General features: G+C 39.4%; 1 protein-coding gene across 1 annotated transcript in view; it reads left to right on the plus strand.

Annotated features, from left to right (window-relative positions):
• SLC5A12 (solute carrier family 5 member 12) overlaps window positions 1-8,590 on the plus strand; it is a 61,165-nt gene extending 52,575 nt beyond the window's left edge. Inside the window, exons 12-15 of the mRNA XM_007951963.1 lie at window positions 862-1,028; window positions 3,947-4,050; window positions 6,034-6,161; window positions 8,438-8,590. Of these exons, the coding sequence (XP_007950154.1) occupies window positions 862-1,028; window positions 3,947-4,050; window positions 6,034-6,161; window positions 8,438-8,590 (552 nt within the window). The remainder of the gene's footprint in view (window positions 1-861; window positions 1,029-3,946; window positions 4,051-6,033; window positions 6,162-8,437) is intronic.
• The last annotated feature ends 1,944 nt before the right edge of the window (window positions 8,591-10,534 follow it).

Consider the following 10,534-nt stretch of genomic DNA (forward strand, 5'->3'; position numbering starts at 1 on the left):
TGTGTGTGTGTGTGTGTGTTTCTTTTCCTCACAGTTATCTAGCTGAGATCAGGATCATCCATTTTTTATTTTCTGATCTTTACTAGACCATTCTGTCTTTTTTTACAGGGGAAATAACTTACTGTCTTTTTACTGTTTCTCAAGATGTATATCCCTTAAATGACAGAGATAGTAAATCCACTTGCTGGTATTTGGAGGCTGTGGACTTTGCCTGAATTACTTGGGAAGAGGTTTGAGAGCAATAATTTCTATGTAATAACTCTGAATAAAAAATGACCACACTGTCTCTAATTTGTGAATTTCTCTGAACTTTAAAGCTCTTCATTGGAAATTGAAGGTTCAGCAGCTTTCCAAGTGATAAAAGGAAGAGCCAATAGGAGATATTTTTTTCCCGTTAAAAAGCAGAAATAATGGCCACTATGATTTCATCCTGGAGTTCTCATGGCGCAGTGATCAAAGCATTTGTCCACTAACCAGAAAGTTGGTTGTTCCAATCCCGTAGCCTGTCTGTGAGAGAAAAATGAGACAGTCTGCTTCGTAAAGATTTACAGCCTTGGTGATTCTAAAGGGCATTTCTACTCTATCCTATGGGATTGCTATGATTCAAAATTGACTCAATTGCAGTGAGTTTGATTTTTTGATTTTGGATCATATCATCCAGTGTTTTTATTTAAGAAACAAGTTATTACTAAATAATCATGCATTGTGGTAGCTGGAAAGAAGGCAGTTTGCATGAACTATTTCCAGAACACGTGATCAAGAATTTAGGATCAATCATCAGATTTTCTGATATGATTCTTCATATCATTATTCTTTCAAAAACTTGGTCCAATCCCTATAACTTGTATTTTCTATATCAAGGGTGCACTTGGAGGCATTCTAACTGGAATCATCTTGTCATTTTGGGTGGCTATCGGAGGCTTCATTTACCCTGCACCAGCCTCTAAGACATGGCCCTTGCCTTTGTCGACAGAACAGTGTCTTCTTCCAAATGTTACAGAATTATTGCCTCAAGAGCTGTCTAGCAGGTATGCTCATCTTAAAGCTTATGCTGAGTCCTAGAGCTAAATTCTAGAGAGTGGGTCAGCAGGTTAGAGGTAAGTGTTTTCTACAGGGATAAATTGGATGAAGTCTATCTTGCGCTCTCGTGAGGATCAGTGTGGGCTGTACTCAGCACTGAAGAACACACCGCAGGGCTCCAGCTTTGTACAAGTAAGTGTTATTTTATTCAGATGTGTATCAGTGAAGGGGCAAACATGTTAATTGAAAGCAGGAAGAACAGTGGAGCATTTGAAAATGAGTGAGTGAGTGTGAGGATCATAATGCTGTTAAAGGAAAAGTGATCTGGAGAGAATAGACTTGTGAGCTATGAGGGAAATGACCATGGCCAAGGTCCAGGAAAGTGAAATTATCTTATTTTTTCTATTGACTTTCCTCACTTCTCTCTCATCTTTCTTTTCATAATCTGTTCTATCCAAGATGCAACTATTTTTATTTTCCTGATGCACCTTTGGATTTCTTGACTTGAGAAGACTTTACTACGTTTTCTAAACCAATGATCCTTCCATTCATAAAACCTTTCTATAGCACTCACATCTTGAACCCCCACTTAAAATGACCAGTGAAACACAGACCCTACTACAGTCTCCTAAGGCAGCCTAGGCATTGACCGTACCCCCTTTGTGCCATAAATCATATTTGACTATTCTGTCCCATTCTATTCTGTTCTCTTGTTATATGGAGTCTACTCTACTCCAATCCACCCTATTCTGTTCTGTTCTATTCTTTTCTGTTCTGTTCCCAACCTTTATTTTGTCCTACCATCTCATTAGACAATAAAGTCCTTGAAGTCATGTGATATGTCTGATTCATTGCCTGAGGGAACACTGTATGAGAGAAGCACTGAATAAATTTAAGTTTCTTCCTACTCCCTTTCTTATTCCCAGAAATCAGCACTCTTCTTTACTTTCATCTCATACACCATCTTTGCAGGCAGAATGTAAGTTCCATTACGTAGGATGTCACACAGTTCTGAAGTTTGACTGTAAATCCAGGTCATAGATCCTTGGGTATAGGAAGCACAGGCATGTTAGAAAAGGAAGACTCTAGCACAGATTCATCTGCATTCTCAAATGATAGTAAACAAGAGGGAGCATTTCCAGTGGTACATGAACCATAGTGTCTAGAAATCTATTTTTAAAATAAAAATAAAGCAGCTCCATCAATATGAGATTGCTGATTGAGGAGAATGTAATCATCTGTGTATCACGTTTTTCATCACCTGCCAATTGTAAATGGGCAGTTTTCCTTAGGATATAAAATTAAGCAAACTGCCTTTGGGTCTTGTTTGCTAAGAACCAGCCAATAGGACTGTGGTGACAGAAGTAACAAAAGCATGGCTTAGCTGAGAAAGGAGATTAGCTTTATCTATACTCATACGAGATCTTTGTGTAGACTTTATGGGCAACATTTTCAATTCAAACATATTTGAAACTGCTCTTAAAGAGACAGCCAGACTGCCCTCTTTTGTTAGTTTGTACACTCCTGACCTCTCTGGCAATGTCACTGGAGAAACTACTATAAACTACATTGGAGAATGAAGTGGATGGAGCACAGCATAGAGCATTGAGTAGATGCTCTCACTCTGTTACTTTGCCACTACCTACCTCTGCATTTCATTTATACAGTCACTTCCCCCCACAAATCTTATGGTTCAACTATATCAATCTATTTATATTTTCCAGCTTCCTATACTGTTTCTTCCCTCTCTGTCTACTCATTCTATCCTTCAAATGCTAAACCTTGGTCCTGAAAATCCTCTTTGATTGATTAGCTATTAACACCAGAAGGCTGGCGGTTCAAACCCACCAGCCACTCCTCAGAAGGAAGGTTGGGCAATCCTACTTCCGTAGTGATACTGCCTCGGAAACCCAAGGAGGGGTCGCTATGAGTCGGGGGCGACTTGACGGCACATAACAACAACAACAATTCTTTAAAAGTGAACTGAAGTGTGATCTCACACATCATTCTGGATTGACACTCTTCCTGAATGCTCCCACCATCTCTTGGTCCTATTCTACAGTACTGCCACACCATTTTGATAATTATTTCTTAGCTTCATGAATGTAGACTTTACAGCTTACTTTTCTTTAAATCACAAATGTCTATCACCATTCCTAGCACTAAATCTTGGCTTAGTGAATGTTTTCTGAATAAATGGCATAAAAGAAATGGAATTCATAGTTCTCATTGCAATGAAGGAAGTCCCCAGATTAGGAACATCCACTTACAGACAACTCATCCTTTAATGTTATGTAAATTTGCCCTTACTTTGAAATGATGGAACCAACAACTCCTATTCACGACAAATTCTTCATCACAATCATGTTTATTTGTCGCGTGTGCAGCTTTTAGATCACTGACTTTTCTTGCACTAAAATTCACTGTCATCAAGTCGATTCTGGTTCACTACTACCCTATATGACAGAGTAGAAGTGCCCCACAGAGTTTCCAAGTCTGTAAATCTTTATGGAAACAGATTACCTCATTGTTCTTCCGGGAGCGTCTGATGTGTTTGAACCAGTGACCTTTTGGTTAGCAGCTAAATGCCTTAACCACTGTGCTACCAGAGCTCATTTCTTGTACTAAAGTAAGGCTTAAAAAGAACTGTGTGCACCTGTTCTGATTTATCAACAAATTTGACTTAAAGACACACTTAGGGATGGATCTTGTTTGTAACCTGTGGACTACTTGTACTTATAATTCAGTGGGTTGTATGGAGACTAGTCTAGAATCAATTAAAAATATAAGCAAACAATAAAAATCCAAGCTTTGGAGTTTGGAGAGGTGACAGGCTCTAAAATGAACCTCCATTAGTCTTCTAAGTCACTGTGAATCATAACTTCAGAATTACATAACTGGTGACATGTGCTGTTGTCCTTCACAGACCTGCCATAGCTGATACCTGGTATTCACTCTCCTACCTTTACTACAGTGCAGTGGGTTGCCTAGGGTGCATTGTTGCTGGAATGATCATCAGCTTAAGAACAGGTTGGTTGCATAGATCACTCACTTTGTGGTCAAGGAATATGTAAGGTATTCTCATCATATTGGTGTGAATTTGAGTCCACCAAAAATCCCATCTACCAAGAGAGATCAAGAGAGATGTGCCTACTCTCTCCTAGCTGACATGTAAAAGCAAGCTCCTGGTTTATATCCGTATATGTATATATATATATATGTAGAGATAAGCATAGATACATACATATATATATATATATATATATATATATATATATATATATGTTGTTGTTAGGCTCTGTCAAGTTGGTTCCGCCTCACAGTGACCTTACATATAACAAAACACTACCAGGTGCTGTGCCATTCTCACAATCCTTACTATGCTTGAGCCCATTGTTGCAGTCACTGTGTCAGTCCCTCTTCTTGAGGGTCTTCCCCTCTTTCCCTCACCCTCCACCAAGCATTAAAATAAGGTAGCTCTGGTGACATAGTGCCTAAGGCATTTGACTGCTAACTAGAAGGCTGGTGATACAAATCCACCAGCCACTCCTCAGAAGGAAGATTGAGCAATCTACTTCCATAGCAACACACTTCAGAAACCCAAGGAGGGGTCACTATGAGTCCAAACATATTATGTATGTATATTTTAAAAAGTTGTTTTGATACATTGTCCCCAAATTTCTGAGTTTGAAAAAGACTGTGCAATATAACAACAGTAAATGCACTGCTGTCGAGTTAGATAGCGACCCCTCCTTGGGTTTCCCAGGCAGTATCACTACAGAAGTAGATTGCCCAACCTTCCTTCTGAGGAGTGGCTTGTGGGTTTGAACTACCAGCCTTCTGGTTAGCAGTCAAATGCCTTAGGCACTATGCCACCAGTGGGATGATAAAATATATGGAGTGGCTTGCTTCTTCATTTCAGTGAGAGACTAGAGTATTTCCTGTCACCACATTCGTTCCTCGTGGCATCAGCCTTAGCTAATCTACTGGAAGCAGAGGAAAATCTTACTGTCTACTTTGCACTCGACCATTCCTTCAGGATCACGGAACTCTCTACAGCCAGCAGCTTCACTATAAAAACGACTTTTGGTATCAGTGTTCATTTTGAGCTATTGTCCATCTGACGGTTCATTGCTTTTCTTAACCCATGAAAAAATAGTGACAGGAGGTGGGGTAGAATAGAGGCACTGCTACTCTGCATCCTTGAAATATATGTTTTAGCTCAGTAAATTACTAATACATTCCACTATGCCACTATTGGGTTGCTATGAGTCAGATCCGACTCCATAGCAGTGAGTGAGTGAGTGATGCCACTATCACTATCTTCTTGGAAGCAGGAACCAATGGGAAGTCACTATTCCAAGTCAACAGATAAGCTGAACAACCGAATTTCTGGAGATTGTGTACTGGAAATGTTACATGCCGGCTCCAATGCTTTATTACTCTGAGCATATAGCACCAGTCATTTACATTTAAGATGGCGTTGTGTATGATAAAGAGTAGAGTCCCTAGGAGGTGCAAACAGTTAACATGCTTAGCTGCTACCCAAAAGGTTGGAGGTTTGAGTCTACCCAGAGGCTCCTCGGAAGAAAAGCCTGGTGATCTACTTCCAAAAACCTAGCCACTGGAAACCCTATGGAGCACAGTTCAACTCTGACACACATGGGGTCTTTGGAGTCAACTTCATGGCAACTGGTTTGGATGATAAATAGTAGTGCATCAATTTTGTAATCCCAGCTTTCCATCTGGTAACAAACAACTCCCCAAATATCTTTCCTTATGTAGTGTATTCAGATGAAAAGCCATTACTTGTCTGAACTGCAAATTTCAGTATATTTAACAATCAAGCCCCACTCTTTGAAGAGGGACCAGTTTCTGTCTAATAACTGGTCAGGCCTATATTCATTTTTATACCAAGAAGTGACCTACTTCTCAAGCTAACAATCATCAAATTCTTAAAAGAATTCCCTGACAGTGTGCAACCACTTAATCCAGCTGTCCTTTCTTTAATAGGTCATCAACACAGCAAAGATATTCAACCACTGTTAATTAGACCAGTATGCAACTTATGTTGCTTTTGGTCCAAGAAATACAAAACCCTATGCTGGTGTGGAGTTCAGCATGACAGTGGGACAGAGCAGGTGAGTTGGTATTTCAGTTTTGGAAAATTCTGTGCTTGACTGAATTCTGTATTTGCTTGTGTAGGCCAGCTGCCAGGATGGGTGTGGGAAGGGAAGATAGTGAATGTTAGAACCTGAAAGAGGAGCTCTGGTAGCATAGTACCTAAGCCACCTGACTGCTAACCAGAAGGCTGGCAGTTCAAACCCACCAGCCACTCCTCAGAAAGAAGGTTGGACAATCTACTTCTGTAGTGATACTACCTCAGAAACCTGAGGAGGGGTTGCTATGAGTCAGGTCTGACTTGACAGCACATAATAACAACAATAACAAAACCTGAAAGAATCTAGTTTCAACTTTGGAATTAGTTACTTGATTAATTTTTAAGCAAGAAAATATGTTGGCATTGCAAATGATCGATTTCCAAAGTTACTTTCAACTCCAATGAAGGTGAATTCTTGGAAAATATAGCAAAATAGGGGGCATTGTCTAGTAAAAAAGCATAATCTAGTTATAACATTAACAAATCTTGTTAGAAGTATATGCTTTAGAATCAGACAGCCTTGAGTTTCATCCCAGCTGTTCTATTTTCCTTGGGCAAATTATTTAACCTCTCTGAACTTTTATCATCTGAGAACTGGGTGGGGGGCAGATCATACAGAGTGATATGACACCATGGGGTACAAGTACAAGGTAAGGTTTATTAGGGAACTTTATAAATAGAAAAGCAGGATGTATATTACCCTAACCCCCCAATTCTGCTTATCCCATTAGGGAGCATATTTAGTCCAGGCAGGTTAGAGCCATCCAAGTATCAATGCAGTACTAATCAGCCAAAGACCATCAGCAACAGCCTACAGTCTAACAGAATCAGATTTATTGACTCAATGTGGAGAGGGAAGGCACTGCTGAAGAACCAGGGAATACCTCCCTCACAGCAAGAGCGTGGATGCATCTTTCATAAGGTTCAGGTTCCTACTGAAGGAAAGCAAAGCTATTTGGGGCAGAATTTGTAGGAGAGCAATAATCACTCCAAAAGAGAGGGGGGTATGGCATTTGACAACTACTGCAAGGCCTTAGGAGAAGTGACATTAACTTGTTAACTTCAAAGCTGGCCTTATCTGTGTCTGTCCTATGGCCTGATCAAGGGCAGGGCTGTTTTTTGTTTGTTTGTTTGTTTGAGCTTATTTTCACTCTTCTGGTTCCAGACACTTTATTCTTTTAGGACTCTAGAAAAGGGAATCCTAACCCACATCCCTTTCATATTTTTAAGTTGTCATTGCTTTCCTACTCAAATGATGTCATGGTGACATACTGTATCAAGCAAAACAGAATGTACTACTTTCTGCTGAATGGGCAAGTGCCACCTTGACTGAGGCTCATAAAGGGCAGGTCCAGTGCAGATTTATAGGATTCTGAGCTCACGTGGTTTAAGACAGATCTCTAAATGCAAGGTTCTGATTGGGACTGAGGAAAATTGGTGGTAAGACAGTTTAAGATTGGTGAACACAGGTGCAAGTCCTAAAATCAGTCTTGGTAAGTGAACAGTGGCTCATTAAGAAGGGGGTCTGCTGCATTGAATAATCTATCATCCTGAGAAGGGGCTGTTCACCTAGATGAACAATCTATTATGAGTCCAAAGCAGTTGGCTAAGCAGTCTATTGTTCGGATAAACAGATTTTGAGGAAGTGCTGAAGCAAAGAATGAAGGTACTTATTGTTTTCCAGGCTTTCTGAGCCAGATTTCCTAGAATAAAAAAATGAACAAAAAATCCTGTTGATACAGTTTCCTGAGTTGAGAGTGGGAGGGAAAACTTGGTTTGTCAAAATCAGTCTCCTTTGCCAAAGTAAAACCTTAGCAACCTCCATGGGAATTTACAAAGGGTAAATATCTCTGTTTTCACAGGTAGGAAGAGGGGTATCACTACCAGAGGCATAGATTTTTCTCTCCTCAGGAGATAATACACTCCCTACAAGATTACTGTACTAAATGAGAGGTGTACAAGTTTCTTCACACAACATGGGACATATTGTAATGCTCAAAAAATTCTTGTTTTGTTGAAAACCCTGTGGATATTTCAAAGTTCTCTGACATGTAGGAGGTTGCCATTCAGCAGCAAATGGTTTAGTTTGGTTTGAACTGAGGCATCAAAGCTATCAATTAGAAAGCACCTTGAGTCAGAAGTGTTTCTGCTGCTTTTGTAAGATGAATGTTTGAGGGGGAGGCCCAGCAAGATTCCCTCAGGTTGCCTGGTTGATCAGTACTCTTTTATTAATTCTTGTCTTTCTGTTTTCCTTAGGAAAACCTTGAGAATGGCAGTGCCTGGAAACAAGGGGCTGAATCTCTCCTTCAGAATGGACTCAGGCAAGAAAGCCTGGCCCATCCCACTGGCTACGATCCCAAGGACAAATCTTACACCAATCCGGGGTTGGAAAAGATTACCCATTTCTAAGGCAGCATATGCTCATACACACATATACACATAATCCACATATTTCCTGTCTATTGGTTAGTAGACTTATATAGTTGCCACTGCTAGAGAACAGAGGCCACTTCCAATGTCAAATCAAAAAACCCACTGCTATCAAGTTGATTCCAACTAAAAGCAACCCCCACTGGGTTTCCAAGTTGGTAATTCTTTATAGAAGTAATTTCCCAGTCTTGCTTCCATGGAGTGGCTGGTGGTTTTGAACCACCAACCTTCTAGTTAGCCAGATGCCTTAGGCACTGTGCTACCAGAGCTCCTTCAATGTCTATATATACTTATTTATAACTACAAATAGAATAAAATGAGTGATTCCCAGAATATTCTTTGGGAGACCCCAACTTCAGATGAGGAAAAATAGCCAGGCTTTTTATAATCTGGTGGTTTCCTTCTTGAATAAAAGACTAAGTTTCATTGTAACTAAAGGAATGAGTCTCTTTGCTTCATGTCATACTGAATTTCAATTTTTATTTTTTTAATATATCAAATATCTCAGAATTTAGAGGCAGAATGGGAAAGAAGAACATGGACGGACACCACTGACAGAACAAGGGATTCAGTCCTCCACACCCAATCACACCTCACCGTTATGTAGAATTCCCCGCCATAGTACTGTTGCGGTTGGAACATTTAACTGCTATTAACACACCCCACCTCTACCTTAAGTCTTACTCCAGTCATTCCTGTTACCACAGATGTCCTGACCAAACCTTAAAAATAATTCAGCTAAGCACAGCTGTAGAGTCTGGTGTGTGGGTGAGTGGGAGCAATTATAACTAAACACTGTGCTCCCTTCCTTAGTGCAGCATTTCTTCTTTCTATAACCTTACAATGAAAAACTGACTTCTGTGCTCATCAAGAAGCCTCAAGGGAGATTTCAGGGTTGGATGAGGGTGAGAAAAATGTCCCATAGGAGGCTGTTAGGACAGCAAGATGTAAAATAATCTTGCAAGTAGCTTTCTAGCCAGGAGAATAAAGCCTTAAAAGAAGGATAAGGGGAAAATTATACATCCAATATTTATTACTAGAGAAAGATGATACAAAGAGGGAAAAGAATCAATAGAAGGATTTAAAAAGAAAAAATGGGGTTTTGGTGTTTATAAACCACAGCCCAATACTTACCTTCTCTCCTCCACTGCACCTTACTTTTTACCTCCACGCTCAAGTAAGAGAGGAGAGAAAAGGCAGAGGAGAACTGGGCTGTGGACTGTAAGAGAGATGAGAAAAAATTTGGGAAAGGAGAGAAGAAGTATAAAAGGGGGTATGCTTGGAGAAATACCTGAAATGAGAAGGAGCAGAATTTCAGGAATCATTACTGAGGCCCAACAAGGCTAATTAGGGTCTTGACATAAAGGTCTGCAAGGTGGGAAGTGCAATTGTTCTTCAAAAGTTTCAATTGTTATGAAATTCTTACAAATTAGAACTTTTTAAAAATAACAGCTAATAATTGAAATCTGAATCAAACCACAATGGCTTATTATAAAAAAAAAGCTTACCATCTCGTGATTGAAATAAAAACAAAAGAAAAACACTGAGTTTGAAAGTGTGTGTGTGTGTGTGTGTGTGTGTGTGTGTGTGTATACATATATATATATATATATATATATATATATATATATATATAATGTGATTTGGAATACATTTCAGGGTTGTGAATTTTTATTTGGCAATACACAAAAACAAAATATATCTTACGAGTTTATTTCATTTTACTCACAAATTCTGTGTGACATCCTTAAGACTATTTCACTAGGTCAGTACTTTTCCCAAAGTGCTTTTGAGGAATCTCTTGCTTTTTAATCCCCTAATTCTCTTACCCTAAGTACTATTAAAATGTCTTAGAAATGGGAGATACTATTTTTATTATATTGTTACTATTAAAACAATATGTCTTCTCTTGTATAATGGAAT

This window comes from Orycteropus afer, unplaced genomic scaffold, assembly GCF_000298275.1.
Source record: "Orycteropus afer afer isolate SDZICR_OR568_19922 unplaced genomic scaffold, OryAfe1.0 scaffold00321, whole genome shotgun sequence".
Taxonomy (NCBI): domain Eukaryota; kingdom Metazoa; phylum Chordata; class Mammalia; order Tubulidentata; family Orycteropodidae; genus Orycteropus; species Orycteropus afer.